Below are 27,384 nucleotides of genomic sequence, written 5' to 3' on the forward strand. Positions count from 1 at the left end.
GGTTTCCCCAGGTCACTTTTTTCATCGCGTGTCAAGGCCTTCCCCACGTACGGTGACAATAAACCTGTAACTGTTGAATGAAGTAGGCAGTAGGTGGTGTAGAGTGAGACGGCAGGGTGCTCAGTACTTCCAGGAAATGTGCAGGACTTAACTAATATTATGGTTCTATTGCAATATTAGTAGCATGTCAGACTTTGGCAGGGAAATCTTTATTTTAAACTAGTAACACTTGGTCATTTTGAAATGCAAAGCCTTGGACAGCCCTCATCACAGTGATTCTATTCACCTCTCTGCTCACTGTCCCCTTTTTTTCAAAACTTCCTGGACATTAGAGCATCTCCTAGCAGTGATGGTGACAGGTGCACAGGAGTGACCTCAGGCAGTTTCAGAAATGGATGGGTGTAATTTCCTAAAGTGCAAAAAGATCCCTAGAACTACTAGGGAGTGAAATATTATTTATAAGGTAGTCTGGCAACTAATGTCCTATGTCCATAAGTGCCTGCAGGCTGTACCCACCAGGGGATTCAGGAGCTCTTCCCAGAAATAGAGGGGTGCCCAGTGCCCCCCAGATAGGTGTCTTAGGAATTCACCCAGCCACTGGGGCCATTTTGGGTGGTGGAGGGAGCAGGGATGGTGTAATGATCCTGCCTGTGACTACTAAAGGATGCAGTAATGTTTCTGTCAGTGATAATTAGCTCAGTAAGTCAGAGACTGCCATTAAAGGTAGTGATGGGGGCTGGCAGCGAGCTGCCCAAGTGTTTTGGAGGCAAGTACTGCACAGAAATCCTTGCAATGATCCCTTGTCCTTCCCTGGAGGGGGAGCAGGGCTGGAGTACGTGCGGTGTGCAGGCTCCGATGAGCTGGGGGTGACAGTAGTGTACGGTGTGCCAGAAGTGCCACTATCCTTTGGGGGAAAATAACAGAGTGGGACATGTTTTTTCAGCCACTAGTCTTTTCCTGTCCTGCCAGGCTGTTGCTGCATGTGCCAGTGGGCAGTCCTATTTCTTTGCCCTGGTGATCACTGTAAAATTAACTTTCAGAGATGGATATTCAAAACAGCTTGCAGGGATTTAGCCATGTAATTTCTTCTGACATTAGCTGGAGATACATGATTAAAACTTAGCTCAGTGGCCTGAAATTGTCCCCGCTGGTGTTGTTTTCACCTTACGTTGGCACCGGCGAAGACTCAGTGTAGCCAGAGCTGTTTGAGGCAGATGGGCTTGGAGGCAGGAAGGTGCCCCTCTCCTTCTGCTCTTCACATAGGCTTCGTATCCCGCTCACACTGGATACACTGAGACAGAGCATCGCCTTTGCAAATGATGAAGGAAGCAGAAGGTGGTGAGGAAATGAAGGAAGATGGTGAAGGAGGAAGGACTGGAGGAGCACAAAGTGTGGTTCCATGATTTTACTCTCTCCCTGCTGAGTCCTGTCTTTTTATTGAGCAAATTTTGAAGGGAATGGAATATCTGCCTGTGTGGACTCTTCCTTAAATGGCTGTAGTTAGCCAGGAAAAAGCTGAGTAATTTCTAAGGCTTTCATTCACGTTCTTCACAGAAACAGAAATAAAATAATATAATAAAATATAGTAATATAATAAATATCGGTCATGATAACAAGGGAATTCAGAAGCACCAGGACAAACTCTTAAAGTGTTCCACAACATCTCAGGACCTGTTTCCACTACTGGAAAGCCCATGTATGCTTCTTTGAGGGGGGGAAATAAGTTTATTTCAGCTACTGCTTATTCCTGGCAAGTGTGTTGCTAGTGCCCCCAGGGCTGTTCATAGCAGTTTCCAGTTATTACAAATAAGACAATAAAACTCTGAGGAGAACTCAGAGTAGGATGTATAATTTTTGCACATATTCTCAGTTGCTCTGTGGCTGGAAGAAGTCCAATACTTCAAAATACCTCTTTCACACGAAGCATTTTGATTTTAAAATTCACCATTTTGGTGTAATTCAGATTTCAGCAAGCCAAAAGAATATTGAAGAAAAATCCTCTAAGTAATTTCTTTCCCTCCACACAGTAATAAAAATTAATGTTATCCTTGTTCCTCATTTTGAAGCAGAATTGTAAATCTATGGATGTATGAATGTTGCAGGCACTGTATGCATTATTAACTCATCTGTAATACAGTCTATTCTGTATTTTTATAATACAGTTCTTCCTCTCCCATCGCATCATCATAGTAAAAGTAATTTCAGAGTTAATATAATTCTAGGAGAATGAGAAACGGGAAGCCTTCCCTTATGGTTTTTTAGCCCTACATATGTCTTCCTGAAGCAGAGGCACTTGGTGCTTGGAGCAGCTCAGGACAGGCTAGCCAAGAAGACTTTGAGAGTTTTATTCTCCCATCCTGGCCCTTCTGTGCATTCAGCTGTTCCCTGTCTTGAAGACTCTGTTGGCTGCCTGCAGCCCAGAGACATAGCTGACAAATGTCCTTATGGCCTGATGGCATTCAGACCCATCAAATTCTTATTTGTGCTAGCCAGTTCCCTTGATATGTTAGCTAAAACTGGAGGAAGAGGAGTGTGTGTGTTGTTCTTTTTTTTCTATACAAAGAGAAACATTCACACTTAGAATAGTGTTTCAAAATATTTTCAGTGGAGTTGTTCTACCCTTCCTCTATAAAAGCACTGAATATAACCATGTTCGTTTATCAGGTAACCAATGAGGAGGTGCAAAAATGCATGTGTAAAAAGTAAAATAAGGATGCATATAATACAGTGATCTGAATAGTAATGATCTAAGGATTTAATAGAAGACTTTATTAGAGAAACTTTTCAACAGAATATCTTGCTGCCATTTTTCCCTTAATATAATAGAATATTTTTATTTAATTGTCTGTGGTGATGAGAGATCTGTGAGAGCTGTTATAGACATTATTAGTTCTTTACCAGGTAGAGATGGAATTTAATAATACCAATTACATGTATGAATTCCAATTTGATACTCAATTCTCACTAGAACAATTTAGCAGGACTTTGCTCTTCCTTTAGCTGTATACCATCAGCTATAATGTGTTAACCAAGGAATCATTTATAGCAAATCAAAATATGTTATGCTACAAACCACTGTAGCGGAGCAAAGTATAGGCAATGGTGTTCTAGCTGGGTAAACAAAGGATGGGTTAAGACGTTGGAGTGGGAGAACACTATTTAAGATGTATTCAAAGCATTGTAACTCTCATGGATTTTTAACCATCTCATGATTACTTTCTAATAGCAAAGCTGTGCCCGTAAGTCATGGCTTGCTTCTCTCTGACAGCATACAGCTTAATTTTTTTTCTCGTTGAGTGGCGTGTGGTGGTTCTCAGGCAGCTCTCCGCTGTAGCTAGTTTGTTCTTTTCCCTTAAAAAAAAAAAGTCTAATTTCCTGGACCTATGTAGTGTGGAACTGAAGCCTTAAGCAATTCCACGCCCCTGTTCATGAGGTGCAGGGTAGGACATGAGCCCTGCTGAGTGCCTGGCAGCCCTTGAGGGTCAGGTCCCACTTGTACAGCCTTGTTTCAGTGCAGATGACACTGTTTGAGGCAAAGGCAGGCGAGCGATCATTACTCAATTTGAACGTGGAACTGAGCTGTCTTCAGACTGGGTTATTTCACTAGTTAAATACACCCACTGCTGCAGGAATTACCTACCCCCTGTAAATAAAACAACCTAATTTTCAGAACTGAACTAAACTGTAATGGTTTGCCTTCCTGTTACCCTTACAAGCGTAGAGCACGTTGTATTAGTTCAGGCTTGCTTTACAGGCTGAACATTTGAGCTCCTTATGAGCACGCTTTATTGAAACAAGCTTTGACAATTGCTGAAGATTTTCGGTGGTAAAAATGCATTCTTAGTGATTTCAGCTTTTGCCGAGGCATGTCAGAACAGGAGGGCAGACTTTTGTATCTCATGTGTGATAACCTGAGCAGGAGGTGCTTTTCTCTGAAGAAACAAGTCAATTTACAGAAAGCTTCTGCAGGGAACTACGGGAACAGTTATTAATACTTGTGTTTACTATTATAACTCCCACAGGAGGGAAGAATGCCAGGAGTCTATTTGGCTGATTTTTCTGGTACCTTCCACATGAAAATAATCAAGTAAAACTCTTACCAAATTGATCAGCCATCTTCAAAACAACCTCAATCTCTCTCTCATTTTCCTGTTTAAAAATAATAATTCATTTAATTTTTGGAGTTAAGCACTATGTGTATATATAAATATATAGCGGTGTGTGCGCTGAAACTACCTCTTGTTATTATCTTGATGTACTAACATCCTTTTTTGGAGAGCATGTGTCCTTATCTCTTTCCTTATTTTTAGATTAAGATTTCTGTGTGATTGGCACATGATTGGCAGTGATTTCTCTCCTGGCATTGTGTATTCCCAGGTATAATGCAAGAGCCGAAGTTCTAGATTTTAGTAAAATATAAGAAATATTCATAACAGCATTGGAAGGATAACACTCTTTCTTATGTCTTTGCCACTGTCTTGTGGAACTTTTATGGTCACCCACTGTTTTGGCTCTTGTGAGTTTTTTTGGGGGGCAAAAGGCTGCGTGGTCTGATGTGGCACCAGTGACAGGGCCTAGCAGAGCACCCCAGCATCACAGAGGCCCCGTGGAGCAGTAATCTGTGGATCAAAGCAGGATAAGTCCTCTGTAGAGAATGACACTGGCATGTCATACATACACAAAGGTGTAGTAAGCTGAGATGTCTGTAAAGTTATCTGATGATCAGCACTGTGGAGTCTTTTACATACTAATTGGCGTCAAATGAGATGATCTCCTTATGTCAGACCAGTGAATTTGTTTGAAATTTAATGGTGCCCTCTCAGCACCTTGCAGAATATTTCGCAAATCACAAAGAAGACATTTATTTAACCTAAATGGAAAGTTAATCAACTGAACTTGTGACTTTGTGCCATATACTTTCCACTGTATAGGTAATGAACTCTGGTTCATTTTGGAGAAAGAGGCCGTTCTAGTAATCAGCTCAGCTCCCACTGACACAACTGGGAATTTCTTTGTAAAGACTGCAAGAAATACATTAATGTCCCATTACACTGCTGTCAAGGTATCCCTTCAAAACATTATTAGAAGGCTAGTTTATTTATTCTGATCCCAAAGTAATTGGTTGCTGTTTTGCTTGATCTTAATCAAAGGTCTGCAATCAGCTGCATGCATTAATTACACCTATATATCCATGCAGAGTGCGTTTGATAATGTTTTTATGTACAAACAGGATAAGGACTGATTTGCAAGGAGGCTTCATCTCAGTGTTGTGATTTCACAGCTGGTGTCTGTGCTGTTTAAGCTGATGTTAACATCTCTCACCCCTCAGCTTCCTGGTTGTTCCACAGATGTATCTGGTTGTATGAACTGCTCATATGTTCTTCACACCACCTGCTCAGGTGTGCAGTCAGCTTGGGGAGGAAGGGTGGTCATGGTTCATGAGGGCTTGGTTCACAAGGGCTTAAACATACACTTGGGGTGCAGGCAGGTGTTACTCTTGCCATTGCAATGACATCTGTGTGAACAGAGCATCAGCATCTTCAAAGTCTCCCCCTTGTCGTGCTTGGTGTGACAACAGGTGCGATTGTGTGGAAGCAGAGCATAAACCTCTAAAACACGAATAGAAAATAAGTATGGAAACAGAGCGAGTTCCCTGTGATGAGGTGTTTCCCACTGGCTGCAGTCAGAGTATACAAAAATGTATATCAGAACTGAACTGCAGAAAGATGCACGCTGGGGGAGCTTTATTGACTGGTTTTACAGATGGAAGCAAAGCCCTCTGGGCTAGGAGCCCAACGTGATTTGGATTAATTTGTCTTCTGTGCCCCAAAACTTTTGTCTGTTTTGGGTGTTGCATGTAGATACTCTTCAGTTACATTTCATTTACTTTGGCTTTTGGTGGGGTTGGCTAATGTCTGCATACTCCACAAGGAAGGATTGCTCCCCTATAACCTTACTTCTTTGGTTCCTAGGTGCTTTAACAGGATGATCCTTCACAGAATAAGTTTTTCACTGGCAATGTTTTTGGTTTCTGTACATCTTTCACAGTTATGAATTTTTGCTCCATAATGAACGGACTTCCTTTAGGTCCCAAATAATACTGGGTTACTGACAGTGCAAACTCCTAATCCACCTGTTGCCTAAGAAGAATTTTGCTCTAAGATAATGATTTTCCTTCAGTCACGTGCATTATTTAATGGAAATCAGTGCAATGTTTCAAAAATAGCTATCACAGATTAATTTTACCACTGCAGAGAGAAGTGGCAGATGTATTAATACTTTCTGGCCTTGTAAGAGGCTAGGCTATGTATGTTCCTGTAGAAAGGAGCACATCCAGGTGATCAAGATTTAACCCTAACTAAAATGCTGCTAGTGAACCATTATTGCTACTGATTTGTACTGGGAAAAAGAAAGTATATGGGAAAACTTCCTTCAGGCAATACTGTAGTGTAGACTTGGTATTTTGAACTGAAGTGTGTAAACAATTAACACAGATATCTAAAAGATATAACAACTTTGCCATATTAGCACTAACAATTTTATTTTAGCAGTATGCAAAATTTAGAGTTAACAACAAATGGGTCACTGAAGCATTATGTCTTAGAATTTAAGACAGAAAAAACTGTGGACTTTCCACTGAGGGGAAGTGGATAATGCAATAAGGATGTGTCACGTTATCTATATTACCCTCACCACCTTTGCAAAATAAGAAATTGGCTGGGACAGAGAAGCTCGCATTTCTTACTCTTTCCATGATAAGATCCAGAGATCACTAGGTAAGTGAGGAGGGAAAGGAGATATCATAAACTTTGCAGGCACCTGATTCTGTGGGTTTGACATCCAATTTGATCTGAACTCAGGTATGAAACTACTGGTGTTAGCCTAGAAAAAGCATAAATGTGGCATGAGCCGTTATGTTCAGATCACTTTCCACGAAGTGTTCAGCAGTACTTCTTTTCTTTTATGCCTCCCTTTCAAAGCTAAGTGACCCTGTTATTCCCCTAAAATCGTAAGTTCATAGTTTCAGGAAAGCAGAGACTGCTGGAGGAATGATGCAAGCCTTTATCCTAGTGAGGACTGCCTGTACAGTTTTGCAAGGTCAATAGAGTGCTTGGAGACTTCAGTGGCTGCTCTTTCACAGGGAGAGTTGTCACCAGCCATGCCTACATTTCCCTGAAGAGGTGGGTGTAATAAAGTGAATAGTTCTGCATTTACGCCTCTTGCAAGGTGTGATGGGGCATGAGGAGCTATCTCCTGTTATTTCATTTCAGTGCATCTCATCTTTCTTGTGGGAGCTTATAAAATCAATGACTTCTAAGCCTCCTCCTAGTTTTTTTCTCCTGCTGACTTTATGTCCATCATCATAAAAGATAAATATGTCAAACAATTTAAAGAGCAAACCACTCGAATATCGTTATATATTTTATTTCCTCTAACAGAAGACTTCTAGCACTGAACATACAAAGCACCACCAACTGCAAATCTGCAGTCTGTTTTTTGGGGGTAAGAATGAATTAGATTTCTTTTTTTTTTTGTGAAATGAGATAAAAATGAGACACCTAAAGGTCTAGCCTGTAGTCTATGTTCTGTGGTGGTATGCTGCAGAGGAATGCTACTTATTCCTCTGGGATCCTCTTCAACATGGAAGAAGGATCTCACTTTGCAATGGTAACATCTGCACTGAAAAGTATGTGCTTTTGCTGGCTTGTTGCAGGCCAGGAGCAGTGTACAGCTGGGGAATTTGCCTGGCTAAGAGAACACTACCTAACGTGAACTCTCCTGCATCAGAAAGAGAAAAGAAATGAGCCCAATGCTTTAAAAAAAAAAAAAGTAGCTGCCCTTTAAAGAATAGTGCAATAGAGCCTGGGACAGCAATTCCTCTCTGCCAGGGCACACAAATAAAAATGTATGAGATCTTGAGCAGTTACTTAAACTGAATTTTATTTATTTTAACTACACTGCTCAGGAATAAAGGGAGAAGCAACTGAGAAGACCTCAGGCCACTTTGATTGCTCAGTATCCCATGTTGGCCTTTTCTCAGAGGCTCATCTGCTCCCTGGTATCTGTCATTCTTAAGTGAAATGTAATTCACAGCTGAGCTTCTTCATGTCTTAGTGTATGCTTAAGCATACCAGCAATTCAGAAGGGAAGGCCTTTGTTTTTTCCATGTTAAGGTGGTGTCATCATACCTGGCTATTTTGCAGTCTAACTTCTTTTGATGAGGAATACTTGAAAAGAATGCTGGGTCTGATGTTGTGTGGAGTAGTTTCTTTGGCTTTAGTGAGAAAGCTCTTTAGTCTAACTCAAGAGAGGTATTGCTCATGTACCTTTCCTATAAGGTGCTTTATCATTCCTTCTTCCATTCAGGTTGGGGGATTTACTGGGATTATCTCCTCTGGGCTAACAGCTACAATTTCTTTGTACGTGGAAAATGTAAAGGAAATAGTAATTTGATTCATTCAGGAACTACATGCAATTTTTGTGAATGCATATGAAGCGTTAGATGTTTAATGTTAATTGTGTAGTTAAGTGCTGAGCTGCTCAGAGATTTAACTCTATTACTGAAGGCCAGATGAGCCAGCAGATGCTCACAATTGGCTAAATGCTAATAACACAATACAGCCCTGTCTGTTCAGTTTTTATCTGGGTTTTGTTCATGGCTGCATTTTTACCATCTTTCTTCCACTAGAGGTTTCTCCCTGTAGACAAAGTTCCAAATCTCTCAAAACCAAACTTAAGATATAACTGAAGACTTTAAAGGTTTTATGTCTCCAAAACTTGTTCCCTCTCTTTGACACAGTAAAAGTGATAAGCACTTTCATGGCTGGCGTACTGGCCATACTGCAAACATCTTGGTAAAAGCAACTTAGCTTTGGTACACTTGGTATTTGGGACTGGAAAAGCTTTAGGGTCTAAAATCTTTTCCTTTCAGTCCATAACTGTTATAAATTGGGACGAATGTGATCAGTATTTCCAAGTAATTTTCCAATAAGTTTTTAGAGCTAGAGATACTAGAGATCACATTTTTCTTTGGACTTGCTTTCTGGATTAAAGCCACTTTTAATAAATACCCGTGTTTCAGTTAGTTATGATTAATAGTAGATGCTCTAGCTTTTCCAAATCTTTTTACTTTCCTCTCTCTTTCTGAAGTACTTATCTCCACATCTATACCACTATAGTGGTCTATCTGTCTCTCTCAAAAGGCAGAGCCTCTCTCCCTGAAATACCTACTTCTTCATTGAAAGAATCAATTGAAGGAGACAAAAAAAAAAAAAGGTTGGCAGTTTTTGACAAGAGTTCTCAAGAACACCCAGCTAAGTAACCTCATACAACCACAGAAGTGAGAAGACAGGATCATCTGACAGGCTGTGGGGAGACCCAGCTGAAGAGGGGAGGGTAGCACCAGTCCTCACCAGGCTGCCTGCTGCTCCAGCTGCTCAGAAGTGAAGGTGTCTGAGTTGTAGGCAATCAAACGCAGCCACATTCACAGCTCTGATTAAGAGGAACAAAAGAATGGTGCAAAAACCAGTGTCTCTATTCACCTCCATTTGTTCTGTCTGAATTCTTGGAAGTAGATGAATTCGAGCTCTACCGAGAGAGCAGAGCCTGTGTTATGACACAATCCCATGGCTTAGAGATGGTTTCTGCTACCCCCTACTTTCACTTCAAGGAGAAGAACAAAAGCAACGTTTCCACAAATTAAAAAATGAAGAAAAATCCTACCCCAATGCAAGCTCCTGATCCTGTGCCTGTCCACTGAACAAAAGCAATGGGTCAGAGGTTTCTCCTTTTGCTGTTTCCCCAAAGCCAAAGGATGTGGTGTGAGGAGGTGTAACACAGGAAGCTGCAGTAGGTGGTGTTCCCACAGGGATAAAGAGCTGGTGCCAAATGTGACAGCAGCATTCTCCCTCGTACAAGGAAGAGTAGAAACTCTGCTCTAGGTCAAGCAATTTTTCCCTTCTCCTTGTGTGAGTGAAATGGGACCCAAAGATTTTCTAAACCAGTCTTCCAACAGGTGTATCCTGACCCTGAGGCTAGGGAAAACTGAATCAATACTGACCCCATACAAATGAACCGGGGTTGTTGCTACCTGTTCTCTCAGCTTTATGCTGACTCTTCAGCTTGATGTGTATCTTGGCCAGTGTTCATGAGCCTAAAATCTCATTCCTGGTAATCATGCTACTCATTCACTTTTTCCTGTGTGCATATGTATTTGCAAATTCCCTAAATAAGATACCTCAGTGATGTGAATAGGAGTGATGTAGGTAACTCTTATTTTACGGCAGGCTCCTGAATATTTAAAAGGTAACTTGAAAATGAAAAGTGTAAATCACTAATGATTTATAGTTAGATGTTTGTAAGTCACTCATTGATATATATTCTGTCCAGTGATCACTAGGGGAGCTTTTCACATATGGGAAGATTAGAAGAGCTTTGCATTTAAAGATCCACTGCCTTGCAGAACAAAACTGGAGCACTTAAACACAACTTTTAATCATTGTTTGCTTTATTTTCAGCCAAAGTGAAAATTCCCACACAAAAAAAAAGGCAACATTATTCTCCCTGTTGAAGAGATTACTTTTTAGTACAAAGCTTTGCTAATAGAAAAACTAGTGAGTGAAATATCTGCAGCCCTCGCTTTACCTTGTGGACAGCGGTTCAGAGCAGTTCATCTGTATAAGCTATTAACGAGGATTTTTTTCTTCAAGTTCCCTCTTCCTCCTTTTTTCTCCTTTCCTGGAGAGAGCTTATTCTCCCATGCTGAGCTCTATAAAACAGGCCACAGTGCAGTTACAAATGAAAGACAAAAGCTGCAGTATTAATGACCCAGGAACTGCCTCAGTCGTGTGGCAGAACCTGGGTGCTGGCAGGCAGAGCGTGACTTCAGCGACCTCTTGAGCAGTATCTGGGTTGGAGGCATGTGGGAGGGTGTTCCTTCGTTACGGAGCAGATCAGAAAGATATGAAATACTTCCCAGCAGCGGTTGTCTGCTCAAGGAAAAGGAGACAGTAAGAGCTGTCTGGCCTGGATCTCCTCTTTTAGAGGTCTTAATTGTGCTGAATTCGGTGTTCTGGAAAACCTCTAGGCGCCCTTCACTCTGCATTAAGTTTCTTGTCACTGAATTGTGACTTCCTTGATCTGCAGCCCTGTTATGATTTCAAGACATAACTCTGGGACTCTGGCAGCTGCCTGCCTAATGCCATCCTGACACAGAGCAGCTGAGACAATTCACCTGGGGTTAGAAATGTGCTGCTGCTCTCTGGCCTTGGCATTGTCACGGGGCAGGGCCAGAGGGGTTGGCTGGAAAGGGAGAGACATTCTTGACCACTTCCCTAGGTCTGCATCTGCTTGTCCCCAAAATTACTGTTTTCAAGTAGGGGTTGTTACTGGCAGAGAGGTGGAAGGGGGGGGCTCACCAGTTTGTAGGCAGAGCTGGAGCAGCAGCCACCAGTGCAGCGCTGTGTAGGCTGAGCACCAGCTCCCTGGTACTGCAGCACCTGGTCTGTGCTGGCCCCTTCCTCTGCTGAGCCAGCACCATCCCTTATGGGCTGAAGTCCTCTGTTTTGTACAACTGCACAGGAAGCTCTTAAACCAGTCATTTTATGTGAAGTAGCACCTAAATCACGGATTTTTTTTTTGTCACGGGAAGGTGGACAACCTCTTGCTCCTTGCACTGAAGTTCTGTGTGCTGCACAAGACTAAGCTGCTCTCACCACACTGTAGTTTTGGTGACTCAGCCTCTCCCTTTCCCTTAGGTACCATGGTATTTCTTCATGGTTTTCTTCTTTCTCTGTAATAGAGAAGCGGACCACCTCCCTGTGGAAAAAAAAAAAAAAACCTCTTACACACTCCACCTGTGTAGCAGCAGCAGCAGCACTGTGGGAGATGTTATTTACATGAACTTCATGAATATTTATAGTAATATTTATAGCTTTGTTCAGCAGGGGGCTTGATCAAGTCACTAGTATGTCTGGAGATGTGTCTTCAGAATACTACTTTTAATGGGAATAATTTGCATTTAATAAAGGGCCTGAGACAGAAAGCTTCAATCCAGGTTTGAATGTTCTTGATATTTAGGGAAATACTTGGATTAGGAGTTTTATTGCACATCCATTTTTTTCTAACAGTGATAGAACAAAAGCAGGTCTCAGTCCAGTGAAACAAAATGACAGGAACAGTGCGAGAATATGCCAGAAAATAAGAGGAATTTTTCCACTATCAGTCTTATGGCATGAGTGCTGTATAAAAAGAGTTGGACCGCTGTCTTTTTCGGCAATTTTCCTTTGTCTGCCATAATCACCTCAAATTACCAGGCTTTGTAGTTGCAGAGACCTAGAGGTCCTCTGAAACACTACGTGTGGAGCAACTGTTCAGCCTTCTTTTCCTCCCTGCTCATGCTCCAGCTTCTCTGGGCGTTTTTTGTGCACGGGGCATGGGGGTGTGTGGGGCTGGCAGGGAGAGCCCAGGGGAGCCAGGAAGGAACCCCAGAGGTGCCCTGGGCAGTGGTCGTGACAAAGCACAGGGGGTATCTGCTGATTCCTTGAACTTCCACCAGAAAAATAATACCTGCAATAACCCTCCACTTTATACCTGTTATCAAATCTTCAGCTGACTGGCTTGTTATTTGGTGTTGAGCTTGCTCAGGAGAGGTGAAATCAGCCTTTCTCCAGGCTGAAGTGGCTGGGGAGAAATCAGTGCTTAAGTTTCACCTGTCCTTCATGGTGTGGCGTCATTGAGATAATATTTAGAACAAGGCGGGTTCAGGACCAGCCCTTCAAAGCAATCTCTCTGCCACCACAAAAAGCTCAGTATTATCTTGGCTTTAACTATTTATAGGTCCAAGCCTCTCCAAGAAAATTTGAAAGGCCAAGGTGTTAAGAGATGCACAGTGACTTGAGCTGAAGATGGTGAACAGAAATAACCCCAGGATAAAGCACATAAACTTCTTTTATTCTGACCTCTGAGTAATTGTGTGTGTGTGTGTTTGTGTGTATTCTTTCTGATTCTTTTGTATCAGTAAAGGCATAGAAATGTTATTTCTACTTATATTCACCACCGTTTCTTGTTGTTATTGTAACCTTATGTTTGTTTTAGCAAAAAAAAAAAAAAAAAAAAAGACTTTATTTGAAGTGTGAGTGCTCCAGTGGCAGCAGTACTCTACCTGTGCAGCTGGTATGGACAGGCTCTGTCTACAATGGGATCTTCCTGATGTTTGCTATTGCTTGGGAGCATCAAGCCAGGACTGCTATAAGTGATACTGTGGATGAATTAATAATCAGTGGGCTATAAGCAACATCAGATTTTTGCATGTCCTGAATAGCTTGTCATGCATGTGGTTCCTGTGTCCTGTGCGTTGTTTGAACTTTGTATGGTATATTTCTTGAAACAACCTGTTGGAACTGAAAATGCCGAGGTTCCCATATCTTTCTTTGGGTTTGACTGTCTTATTTGATTTCTGAGGTTTTTCTGATAAAGCCGGCTGCTATGCCATAAAGCATGGTATGACAAGGGCTTGTGTATATTATTATTAGATAATACAAGCCATAAACATTTGGATCTGCAGTTACTTCCAGGCATTCACAGATGGCTGGTGAGATGCCATCTCCTAGCACAAATATTACAATAATTTCACTAAACATAGCTAAATTCAGTGTGTATTCATGTGATTTTTAATGTTTTAAGATGAGAAAAAGGAATGTAAGGATTATATTATGCAGATTAGAATGAAGTTTTAATGAATAATTACAATTTCTTTTGGATAGGCATTTTCTTTTGGATTTCTTGTTTGTATGTTTTGCAATAGTTTCAAGAAAGGTACAACAAATATCAAAACAAATATTAAACAAAGGGCTCAATGAGGTCTGACCTTGCCTAGAAGAAGGAATAAATAGAGGACCTGCATCTGTAGATGTATGCAAACTACAGAAAACTTGACCCAGGATGATTTGGAGCCTGAGCAGGGTTTATGCAAACAATATGACTCATTTACATCGCCACTTCAGTGCTTCTTCACTTTCTCCAGAAGATGATATTGTGTCCCAAGTCATTAATCTCACCACACACTGTGTACTGTTGAGCTCAAGATTGTTAATATATTTGGCGGTCTTGCTTGTTTTTATGTGTATCTTGAATATTTACACAGCAGCTATGTGTACAGTTCTTGTAACGTGCCAGGACAGCTTCCCGTTAGTGTCAAGAATCAATTTTCTGCCTCTATGGAAAGACTTTCTGAAAAGAAAGAAGGATTTAAAAGTTCATACCAAAAAATTATTCACAACTTCTTCCTGCCTTTCATCCAAACATACCCTCCAGATATTATGTGCACTTGTTGATGTACTTAATAATATATCTTCATTCTTTGGTTAGTTTGTTTTGAAGTTTGGGGACTAATCTTTAGATATATTTGGGTAAAAGCCAAAGGATAATTTTAATTACACTCTGAAGAATAACTGCAAGGACTCCCTGACCTCATGCAAAATTGATAAGAAAAGATGAGCTATCTACAGGAACAGAAGTTTGTGATGATGATGATGATAGTATAAAAACCCCTGTTTATATTAAGACGGAAAAACTAAAAACAAGTCATAACTGTGCACTCTCAAGGCTTGACAAATATCAATTTAAAGCATCAGAAAAATCTATGTATTTGATTTTGAAAATATATATATATATGTGATTAGGACAAAGCATTTAGATATAAGTGAAAATTAAGATTTAAACTGTGAAAACCATATTGATAAAGCCAGACTTTTACTGCTGCATATTGCAATTCTGTTGTCTATATTGTAACAGGTTATTCAAAACCTGAAGTGGTTTCAGGAAAGAGCTGCAACATCAGCATGTTAAAGAAAAACCTTTAAAAATGCTCCTTATGTTCAGGATAGCAAGATGAGAGAAGATGTGATTACCAGTCAGTTATTTCTCTACAGGTGTTATTTAATCTAGGAAAGCAGGATGAGAAGAGCCAGTGACTGGAACCTGAAACCAAACAAACTCAATTTAGAAATGTGATGGATGTTTTTATCAGTGTGCATGATTAGCTACTGGAACAACGTGCTGAGGATAGTAATACGCTTCTTTATCAGGGTCTTGTCATCAAGATGGGAATCTTTCTGAAGTCTGTGACTTAGTAAAAGCACAAGTTAACCAGTCAAACACCAGCTGGTGAAATATACTGGATTATGATACAAGGGGCTTAAATGAGGATATCAGATGGCCCTGAGTAATACAAATTAATCAGAAGGCTCTACCAGCCCCTGAGCCCTGGTGAGCTGTCAGGGAGCAAAGCAGGAACTAGTGCATCTACATGTGGCTTTTCCTGATTGAGAGTCACCAGAAATAGTGCTCACAGTTCCTACCTTGAGACCTTGAGATAATGCTTTGAATAGGGACTAATATTTAAGACTAAGGAGAAACTGTTTAACACACTCATCTTGGTGAGTGAAGTCTGAAAATGGCATTGTAAATGGACATAGGTACAGTTATTTTGAGTTAATGGAATTCGCTGAGTAAAATTGACATGTCTGACATGTCATTTATTCATCATCAATTAAAAAACCAAAAAACACACCATTTACTAACAATAATAATTATTACATAAAGTTACTGGGCTGCTCAAATGCATGTAGAAATAGAGTAGCCTGCAATACTAATTTTCTATCATAAGCACTGCTTTGCTTGGTTATGCTCCTTAACCTCCTGCATATGTCACAGAGCTATAATTCTCTTCTATATTAAGAAGAAAATGTGATAAGGCAGGCTGAGATTTCTGTATATTGCACATTTTAATTTCTTTCAGGACATTTTTTACTGCAGAATGCTATACCAATATGTTGCAAAACTGGGAAAAACATTCGAACTAAGAGCTTTATTAGTATGACTTTTTTTTCTAATTAATGCTGTACCTGGAGCTATTTTATATTAGAATTCAGATGCAAAGAACCCAGCTTATAATGCAGAACAGCTTGCAATTACATCTTGTTAGAGATGTTTTGCCATAGAAAAAAAGACAATTTTGATTTAAAAAGAAATCTTAAACTATAGTAACATTGATGAAAACTCTCAGAGAAAAATTTCAGGAACAATTTTTTCCACATTGGTTCAATTCATAAAATTGAATCAAAATTCAGAATGCCCAAATATTTAAAAAGTAGTTGCATGGTGGCTTTATATCACATATGTTTGCATGTTCCCCACTGTGTGTGTGCTGCTGCTGTTCTTGATGTTTTGTAGTGCAGTTTGTGTTCATTGCAGAGAAGTGCTTCCTGTGCAGTAAAAAGTGCTTGGTCTTTACAAGACCCTCAGCTCGATATAGACATGCATTATATTAGAATTGGTTAATATTTTGATCATTAGACATCTTTAAAAGACCATTAACAATTTAATTGTTTTAAATACTAAATATTTGTGGAATCCTAGTCCTAACACTGTTTTAAAATACTTAGGTTACTTTGTTATTTCTGCATATTTTATTTCCCAAGGCACAGAGCGATCTTGTGTGTATCTAAGTACGTACAGTGTGGCACTACACATGCACAGGCTTTGCTTAATTTGGTTCCTGTCAGTCTTTCAGTCCAAGTGACTCTCAAAGTGAAGGGAAATGAGCCTTCACAAATCAGTTTTGAAGGATAAGTATGTTGTGCAGGGGGTTATAAAGACTTGAATGTGTCTGAGAGAAGCAAACGATGACATACTAATGAGTTACTAATCACACTATTTTGATGTCTGTAATTGTCATCAGTAGCTTTGCAAAGTGTTGTTACTTTAAGCATTGGCCCATAAATCTACAAATAAATATTGTTTCTGATTCTGATCTTGGAAACACCAGTGTGAATCAGAAGTAACTCCAGTCGGGTCAGCAGTTTTAGCCCAGATTGCACGACTGCGAAGAAATCTGTCCTACTGAGGAAAGGGTGCAGAGAAGCTCGGGTTTCTCACTACCAGAGCGGTTGCCGTGTATTTTAATTACCCTTCTTTGTGACCTCTGTGTATCAGGCTACATGTGCCAGAAGTTGAGGAACATTTAAAGGTGTCTGAAAATTAGAGAAGCGAAGATGTGGAGAGATTTGGTTGAACATTTCCTTTGATTTCTCAACACAGAGGACTCAATGCAAATAGATACTTTTATAATCAAGGCTCAAGGGTGACGAAGAGCAAACTGCAGTCAAAATTGAATCATTTCATTGGTGACACATCCACATAAAACTTTGAAATGCTGCTTAACTTTTATAGGAAACTGTAAATCAGCCCAGGATTACTTGAAAAGATCAAGAGACTTAGAAAATGTTTTAGCTAAATGTAGCTGAATTTTGTGATTTTATGCATCTAGACATAAAAAACAAGCAATGCGATTGAGTTATTTAGGATCTCCTTTAAGGAGAACAGTGCACTTAACAAAAAGAAAAGTCTGAATATATTGTAGTAATCAACTCTCCCATGAATGCCCTATTAAAAGATCAGTGGCTGGGCAGAATTTTGTATTACTCTGTCTCCTGTAGATGCAGCTATAAAGTTCACCAAGGTGAATGTATGCTAATATGAGTAATCCTAAGGGTTGCAATTTGTAGGCATTCCTTATAGGATTAAAAGAAAATACAGCATTTTCATGAAAAGGATATTTATCATGATCTTTTTAATCATATTTGCAGTGCTTTTAAGTGCACTGTGTACTTTGCATCTTTTCTGCCTTCTGGAATAATACGATGCCTAACCTAATGAACTGATTGCCCATTTGTAATTCAAGAATATATGAGCCATTCCGATGTCAAAAGGCAGGGGGTCTAGGATCATGCCCTGTAATCTAAACGTGCTCTAATGTTTCTTGTCTGCTTTTTGTACTTTCTATGACATAAGAAAGATAGACTGTTATACTGTGTATTTATTGTGTTGGTGGAAAGGTCTACCACAAGAAAATGCAACTTACTTCTCACAGATAAAGCAGCAGATATTGTTACTAAACTGTGTACTAAATTCTTATAGCAAAACCCTGATTTAACCTTTAATGCACACAATTTCTCATCATCATCCTGATTTGGTGAAAATGGAATATTTCCATTGCTGCTGTCCTATTTAAACTATCCCCAAAGGCTTGCAAACCAAGTGGCAGCCAGAGCTGAGGATCTGAAATGTGTCCTTTACAATCTGGCCATGTACCTTCTCAGGTTTTAAAAATCTTGAACTGAAATCAATGTTAAGTGCTGAACCATTTTGTGAATTGGTATGTAGCAGTGGTGTGCTGCCTGGTAAAGAATACAGAAGAAAGGAGAAAAGGTTTTCCTGACAGCAAGTATCTTTGACTGTAGCACAGAAAAAACTATACAGGCCTTGACTATAATTTATAATGTGTTTGCTACAAGACCTAGAGACATCAGAAGATTGAAGTTAGTCAGGATGATTCAAAATGAAGGACTCTACTGTGTTTCTTTAACCAACATGTTCCAGTTTGGAAAAGGATACGCTGAACATTTCAAAGAACTAAAATGAGATTTTATTTCACTGACTGTGGGCTATATGTATCACAAACAGAACAATCACCAGTGGAATGTTTATACCAGCTGTATGTGTCACTTGAAAACCAAAATTCTGTTGAAAACTCTTCACTTTTTCACTTTTTGTAGACTCATTTATGCCAAGAACTCTTCCCTTAGTCCAGAGCCCAGGGTCCCCCCCCCCCATGCCCAGCCAGGGGCCAGCTGCACAGCTCACAGGTTCAGCTTTGCATTTGGGACAAAGAAATGTGAAGGGCAGCTCAGTAAGAAACACTCATTGCTCTTAGAGCATCATTCACAGACATTTCATGCCCATATCCCCATTTAATAGATCAAGAAAACTTTCTAGGAAAGAAATGACTTGATCAGAATAATTTATCAGACTGAGGGCAAAGCCAGGATGGGAGCCAGCCATCTATGTGCTTGCTTTCTCTCCAACCTTTGTTAACATGAAGAAAGGCAGTGGTACCCCCAGGTACAGTTTGGCATCTCACCAGATTTGCCTCCACAAGGAGTAGGAGCAATGCGTCCTTTGGACCATTTCTTACCAGTAACAGTAGCTTGTAAAGCAGATGAGAGTAGCCCTAAACAGTGCCAACCATTAGGGATAATGTCCTCAGGTATCCATAAGCACTGGGTCAAGGGCCCATAACGAGCTGCCACGTTGAGGTTCAATGTCCAGGTTGGAGTTGAGTGACAAGCAATGGGTAGGAAAGCAGCAGAAAGCTGCACAGCCTCTAGCACAGGGGCTCATAAAGTCATGCTTTAGTTTAATGAGTTAACTGGGTGCAATTATTTTTGTAGTAGGGAATGATGGTGGCTTTACAGGAAGCTAATCAAATAACCAGCACGTGCATTTTATGGGAATAACAGATTTGTTTTATTGATGTGATTCAGGAAACTGAATCCAATGTTGAAATGCTGATGGCAGTCATTATTGACTTTGGCAGTAACTTGCTGGGATGCAAAATTTTGCTCTGTGGGAAGTAAATTAAAATCCATGAATGGAATTAATTTAATTTCTACTACTTGACCAGTAGGCTTTGTTTTCCATCTAAATGTCATACGCTACAGTGTGTACTTAGAGGTCATTGTCACAGTAACTTGGAGAAGGAGGGTCAGGGGAGGTGTTAGACAATAGGGACTTGAGTGGAGATGTAGGAATTAATTTTAACGCGGACTCAGGATGGTGCTTCAGAAGATGTCTGAATTTAAGTACTTATTATACCACAAGTCAATTCCTGCTTATGGGAACTTCTGCTGAGGCATGAAATTCCCTTGTATTGAAACAAAGTGTATGAGCTACAGCAAATGCAGTTCTGGTTATGGAAAGCATTTCATGGCTGAGCAGAGCTAAGCACTGATATCCCCTGGCTGGTGGGCTGCAGATTCACTTGCACTATTTGCATCTTCCTGAGTCCCTGCAAGGGGTGGTGCAGAATCAGCTGATCCTGCATTGACATGGGGGACTGGACAAGGTGTTTCTGCAGTGGCTTTCATCCCTTATTTTCTGTGATTTCATGATGACCTTGGCTTTTTGAAGGAAAACCTGCTATTTCATCCTGTTGAGACTGTCATCCATATCCCAGGGCAGGGGTGAAACATGAGGTCAAGTTTGACACTTTTCTTGGTGTGTGTTCTGCCAAAGCATTTGCTGAAGCAGACGGTGATTCTCCTTTTGGAAATCCAGTACAATTAGTTTCATGCTAACTTCCTTCCCCTTGTTCTTCACATGCCTCCCTGTTTTCTTTTATTATTCTGGTAGTTCTCCAGACTAAAAATTTGATGGAAGAACAAGAATGTGTTACGAGCATCTGCAAGGCTTCTCATCTTGCTTCCTTGTTCTCCCCATAGTCACCCTCACATGAGCAATGTACAAATGCGCATCTGTTTTGGGCAATGAGCAAATGATTTCTTGTCACAAAAAGCAGATGCTATTCAAAGCTTCTGAGTGTAAGAGTAACTAATGAATAGAGCTGTGAACACCTCTTCAGACACCTCTGAGCATGCCACAGGAGAGAAATCTGCTCTATTGCTGTGACTTTCTGGCACAGAGGGAAATCGAGCCATTTGAGATGTCACCTTTCACACGAGGAGCAGGAGCACTTTTGTTTCTCAGTAATTAAAGCATCCTTTAGAATCTGAAATCAGCTGTGAAAGTTGACTGCTTAATGCCATCAGACCTGATAAATACTAAACCTGGTTTACAAGCTCTCTTTGCATTAAGATCAATATAAAGTAGAAATGAATAAATCAAGTGAATGGGCTCCCTGGGAAGAGGAATTTTTACTTTCTGGACATTGCTCCTCTTTTTCTGATGTCTGTTATCCCAGTTCATATTCCCTGCTAAATGAAAGTTTGAGGAATAACTTGGGGGTCCAGAGAAGAGTGATTTGCTATTCCTTTCTTCCATGCAGGAAGAGGCAGTAAGTGACTTGCAGGTAGCAAAATGCAGAAATGCCCAGCTCTGCAGTGCCATGTCTCCAAAGGAGACGCACAGATAAGAACACCTTATTCCCCTGCAACTCTCCCAGTCCTGATCTCTGCAGGCACACATCTCATATTGCCCAGGGAGTTTATACCTGAGGTAAGCAGTATACCTGAGGTAAGCAGAATCCCATGCCTGCTAGCAGCAAAACCCCTTGTAAAGGGGAATATTTTTTCATTATAACTCACTACTTGCCTGGGTGTGTTCTGAAACTGCATCAGTTGGCTCTGGCTGTGCACGTGGGCAGTGCTAGGAGCAGCCTTCCCCAGCAGCCCTTGGGCAGAGGAGAACCCCTGCCTGATTGCTCCATTTTGAAAGCCTATAATTTCTTTTCTGAAGTTCAGAAGTGGATGCTCCCTTCCTCTAATGATGATAGATGTCACAGTTGTGCCAACAAGACAGCCCTGGGCAATTGGAGTAGGAGGAAAGTCGGTGCTGAGGAACTTTCCATCAAGGGGAGATACTGATTGCTTTGTAGGAAGGCTGCAGCAGTGTGCCAGGCTTACCTGGGCAGAGCAAGCCTTTTCTTAGCAGAATTTACCCAAAGCTCCAACATAACTTCCTTCCCTCCTTAGGCAACAGAGACACTATACATCAAATATATATATATGTATATATATATATATCATATATATATATGTGTATATATATATCACTCATGCCTGAGGAGTTAATTTTCTAATACGTAATAAAACTCCAGTACTGGCTGCAATTTGTTTCAGCATTTGGGTGCTTGAAAAAGTCTCTCATTTGTGTTTTCTGATATTCAAGAAGTGTTGTGTTTCTGCTGCACTCTTTCTCCAGTGGAGGTGTTAACAAATCTCTTCTCTTCTTGGCTGTCTGTTTTTGCAAAACTTGCAGAAACTTGTTATCTCTGGGATAGCAACATCTTTGTCACACATGATTCATTTGATGAAGAAGAAAGCAGAGTATAACAGTTACAAAGCATAAAAAAGTGAGCTGTGGATGTGATTTCATTTTGTGTTTAGACAGTATTTTTACAAACTCTCATACATTCTCCTGGCTAACTAATGCCAGCAACAACAAAAATGGGTCCAAGTAGCACAATAGCAGAATTTATCAAGTTATTTTTCTTAGAATATAGACTTACTTTTATTGAGAAGAGAACCTAGTCTTCTATTAATAAACGAATAGGTAGTGACATAAAGATTAATTATAGGCTTTAGGTCTCATTCTTCTCAAAGAAGTATAAGGTAAAAATAAGTAGCAACTTTTTGCTTTATTTTTACCTTTTCCTTCCTTGGTCCTTATCTCCATTAAATATCTTGTTCTTTCAAACCTGGGTAGCTTTACACTTCCTGTTTTACAACATGCACCTAGACTTGTCCTCAGAATTTGCTGAAGAAGGTGACGTGTCAAGAGGCATTTCTGAAAGTAGTTTGGTACTCAAACCTTGAATGAACCTCACAAATCCTGGAGAAGAAGCTAAAGTTCTTGAAGTAAAAGAAAAATATAAAAATGGGGAACTTTTGATTTAATATTCATAGTATAAAATAATGATATTACAATGAGTCAGTCTGGAAACTTGTGTCTAACTTTCTGAGACTGAAGCTAAGTCTGGTTAAAGATTAGGCTTTTAGATTCTTAACCTCTTCTATGAAGTCTTCTATGTTTTCACTTGAATAGAGACTATCTCCATAGAGCTAAGAACAGCTTGTCTTTTACAGATCTTCAGTGCAAGGTGGTACAGCTAAAATCAGGTTATAATGTTAATATTTTGTTCTGATGCTGTTTTTAAACCTAAAATTCATCTTAATGTCAAGTCCCCACAGTGTGGCTTATACGCAATTTGTTTGCTCCTTTATAGTGTGGCTGACACTAATAGTAGAGAGCCATCCATCCTAAGAACATGAGAAGGAAAATAATTGCAAGTGAGCAAGAGCAAATATTAATGACAATCCAGTAAGCCTGAGAAATCCCATGAGGATTAAAAAAAAAAAATAATAAAAAATTAAAGGGTAGCTCAAAGCTACAATGGAAAAAAAATGAAATAGTGTATAATCGGGCTTAGAGCTGGGATACAAATAGCTTTGCTGTTTGCTTTTCAAGAAATTCAAGTAAAGGTTCATCTGTAACTTTCACCTATTGCAAACTCGAGTATATCTGCAAAGATAGCTATAACTAAATGTAGCACTTTTAGCTAAATTACTGCAGAAATAAAGTAGGATTGCAAACTTCCGGGCTGCTGGATCCTGAGGGCCGTGTATGTGCATACCAGGGCAGTACTCCCAGAGACTTGCAGGAAGCCAGTCCTGAATTGTTCAAGGTATTGCTGGAAAATAGTGGAAAATAAAATCATTGTTAATGCCTATATATACGTGTGTGTGTATATGTATTTTTTTTCCCCCCCACACGGGTTTTTTTCTTAACTTTAGCAGACGCAGTAACTAGGAAGTTCCTTTATCACACAGCTCCCCATCTCCCGTGTGGTTCTGTCCCAGGAAGCTTTGGAGAACACCAAGGACACAAATGTTAGCAGCTCATCCTGTCCCTGTCTCAGCGACCAGCACCAAAAGGAACTTCAGAGTTCCTCTGTGCTATAGAAATTGCTGTCTCCAAACTGTTCTTGTTTAACTTAAAAGCCTTTTAGCCCTGGGCTCCCTGCTGATTGCATTGTGCTGCTGTAACAGTGCAGTCTCTGAGATGAATAAAAAGGTCCCAAATCACTTCTGGCTTCATACAGCAGAAGTCGAGAGCCTGGGTACTATATATCTTCTCTGGACCTGAAACTGAAATGGCTTTATTTACCAAATAGAAAGTCCTACAAGGAAAATTACAGAGAATATTTTGTTACTGTGCAATTTAAAGAAGACATACTGCAATATAGCCTACTCCTGGGAGAAGAAGAAAAAATGGAAAAGGAAGAAAATAAAACAAGGTTTGATGTCTAATAACAATTGTGGGACCAACATTTCCATATTCATTGGAAAAGGGAACGATTAGCCAAAGTATCTCACTCTTTTGTCACTGCCCTATCCAAGCCTGAGATGGGAATAACAATCCTGTCCAAAAATTGAAAGAGTCACTTGCTAGCACTATCAATGTGTGTCAAAAATACAAAGATTCAACAAAAAGTGATTCAGGGATACTCTGCCAGGAACTGACTTATCCAGGATCAGCAATCAGTGGAAACTTTAGTCTTGAGAATAGTTGTGGAAAATAAAATTGTTGTCAATGCTCTCTGAAAACTCACGGGATGTTTTTCTAACTGTGGTACTTTTATAGGTTTTTAAAGATACATATATATGTTATATATATATAATATATAACAATTTCTGTATAGGTAGAGAAGAAGATTTTCTGTATGGAGCTGAGGTCAGATGACAGGGTAACCACATCCCACAGGCAGTTGGTGCACATACGTGATTTTCCCATCACACCTAATTCCTTCATAAAGGGAAAGAGGGAATATTTTAGCTGGATATATTATTTGTGACAAGGAGTTAATCAAACATATATCCAGCACTTGTAAGGGCTGTCTTAATTTCTTTCAGTGAAGGGGATCTGGACCGATATGCACTGACCACTGCAATTAAGATCACAGTGTGATTGTTGGTCACTAAGTGTAAGATTTTTCACTTGTAAAGGTGTAAAGGGTGCTGGTCAGGCACTGCCTGGGTAATCAAAGCGTGGCTTTGTGTAAATGAACATGGAAAAAAACCATCGTATATGCTACGAGTTTTCAACAAACCCCAAGGAATAATTTAATGCATTATTAAAAATCGTCTCAGAAGGAGAATAATAATTGTGAATAGTGCTGAAGTTGAATTTTGAATGAGTAGAGGGAAGCAGAGCAGTTGTGGTTATAACAGAATTTCTTACAATTTGCTTTCACAAACTTCAGAGTAATTTAAATAATTAGGTAAAAGTCTGTCCTTTCTTCCAGATAGCAGAATTATCTATCTGTGTAAACTGCCCACAATTCATTGATTGAAACATATTACAGATTTTTTTTCAGACTAGTGGGAATTCATCAATTCAATTGATTCCTAATCAACTGAAATCCATGCATGACCTATTTGCCTGTGTGTATTCTCAGATACAGATAATTAATGTGCGTTCACCTTTTTTTCACCATAAGATAATTTGCAATCGTTATGATTGGAATGTGATCAGTAGCTCTGTATTTCTCCTCTTCAAGGAATTTATCCTTGGTCTCCCTGGCTGAAAAGGAGGGCGTGGGAAGTTCTTGTCTGCAGAAAAAGGCTGCAAAAGTTGTGTGGTAACTAGTGTGCTTTAGAATATACAAGCTCACTGAGTGAATTGGCTATTTGGAGAGAAGCAGGAATCCCATCACGGCATCCTGCCCTGATGTAAGGACTGGGGCTGGTCCATGGTGCTAGGTCTCTGAAGGTGCAGACATCAGACCCAGGGAGGGTCACCGCAAGGCTGTCAGTGCTGTGTCTGACCACCGTGTGTGTTGTCTTGTCCAGGCGCTGCGGGGCCTTGCTGCAGGAGCAAAGGGCAGAGGCTGCCTGTTCTGCTTCCCCAAGTGACTGCTGTGCCCCAGAAGGCCGCTAGCGGTAAGATCACTGTCATCAGGACACTGTTAATAGCTGGGTGCGTGACTTAGCTCCTCCAGGACTCGTCTAGTCTTCTCCTGCCTGTTATTGAGTCACTGCAAGGCAGCCCTTTTTGCTTTCTCTCATATTTCTGTTGTCAGAGCAGCCTGAGGACCTTCCCAGGTGCTCCCCCAGCACACAGCAAGGGCACAGCCATTCTCCCCAGAGCTGTGCAACCAAAGGCAGACAGGGGATGGGTCCAAGAAGGGGATGGGGTTAACGTGAAATAGGGAACAGCAGCGTGGTTGTGCTTTTTAAATTCATCTCTGCTCAGGAAATGCTCGGTCCTCATGAATGATATTGGTGAAACAGGAAACTTAAATATGGTAAAACTAGGAATTTGAGTAATAAACCGAATGTCATCTGGAAGGGAAGCACAGCATTTCCCAGTGCTTCTTATGTGCAGCACCGAATGGAAGTAAGCAGTGACAAATTCCTTGTGGTTTCATGCTTCAGGCACTAGAAGGCTAGTTTGGTGGTTAGATGTATATTGACATGCCAGCTCCTGCTGTAATTACTCTTTTTCTATCATGTGTTTGTTCTGAAGGCCTCATATAATTTGGGGAAATTATTGTCCTGCTCAAAACAGTGAAACAGCCTGGAGTATCAGTGGGAAACACCATTTAAACACCCCCATTATTCTTACTGGCTCATGAATTTTCTATCTTCCATCGTTGCCATACAATGCACGCTCCGGCCAATGGCTGTGGGTTGGACCTGTGCAAATCAAGAGGCTTTCATTCCAGGTAAACTCGAGTTTGAATTTTTTCATATCACTATTCCTTTTTTGCACTTTATTTCTCTTGCCTGCCATAAGGAGAGATTCGTGCTGCTGATCCTTCCTGTCTGTGCGAGGTGCTGGTGCCCTCTAGTGCTCTGCCCGCCGCCACCGCACCTGAATTTAGAGATTTGCCTGGAGGCAGCTCCCCCTGGCTAAATCCCACAGGCCAGAAGCACAGGAATCATGACAAAAAAATAAATCCTTCCTAGTTAATAAAAAAAATAATAATAATAATAATAAAACTTAGTACCTCTGAATTTTTCCCCTTTATTTTTTATATATGTAATTTTTTTCTAAAGATTTAGAAAAAAAATAGTTATCAATTTCCCTAATCAATTAAATACTCCTGTCATTTTGCCTGATATATGAGGATGTATGGTCCACGTGGCTCAGGTTCCTGTGGTCACTAACAAAGCCACAGTATTGAGGTACATCTGCCTCAGCAGCTCTACTTGTTCATGGGATCAATGTGAATGCAAACCCTATAGATGTGAGTCTTAATACAGTTGTGCCAGGCTGTGTTCTCATCGTACTCATTGCCACAGGTCACAGAGAAACCTGTAGGATGCAGTCTGGTTAAAACCAGCTGGTTCTTAAGAAATGTCCTTTAGCTCTCCTACAAGCCTGAAGCCCTACCACAGCTGCTAGAGTCCCTTTTGTAGAGTGTTAAAACCATCCGGAGAACTCTATTTAAGGGCATAATTATTTATTATCTGATTAAGGTAATTCTGTGCTGCTGTAGAAAAGTGACAGTGTCTTGCCGTATTCTTTTGGATATTTCCATTATCCTTGCGATTTTTGCACAATATATCTTTATCTCGCTGCAGTATATTTTTAGCCCCGTTTCCATTTGCAAGTGACACATAGTACGATAGCTGTCATTGCAAGAACACCCGTGTCTGGCTTTCAGCTAATCATGTGCTGTCCCCTCTCACATCAGCATTAATGTCTCTGTGTAATACCTGGAGCTAAAAATAATCCCCCTCCTCCTTGCAATGTGAAAGCTGCTTGCTGCAGAAACATCAGCACACCTTAGCTTTTGCA

The 27,384-nt window shown here is 40.3% G+C and overlaps 1 protein-coding gene across 6 annotated transcripts in view; it reads left to right on the forward strand.

Moving 5' to 3' along the window:
- LOC310881294 (uncharacterized protein) overlaps positions 1-27,384 on the forward strand; it is an 89,286-nt gene that overhangs the window by 20,308 nt on the left and 41,594 nt on the right. For 4 of the 6 annotated variants that reach the window (XR_014572300.1, XM_083798446.1, XM_083798447.1 and 1 more), the window contains exon 2: positions 25,431-25,520. The exons of the other annotated variants lie outside the window; for them this stretch is intronic. Coding sequence is in view for 3 of the 4 variants with exons in the window: in XM_083798446.1 (XP_083654572.1) it covers positions 25,431-25,520 (90 nt within the window). In the remaining variant the exon portion in view is untranslated. The remainder of the gene's footprint in view (positions 1-25,430; positions 25,521-27,384) is intronic. 6 annotated transcript variants of the gene reach the window in all.

Source organism: Anser anser (assembly GCF_964211835.1).
Source record: "Anser anser genome assembly, chromosome: 14".
NCBI lineage: Eukaryota > Metazoa > Chordata > Aves > Anseriformes > Anatidae > Anser > Anser anser.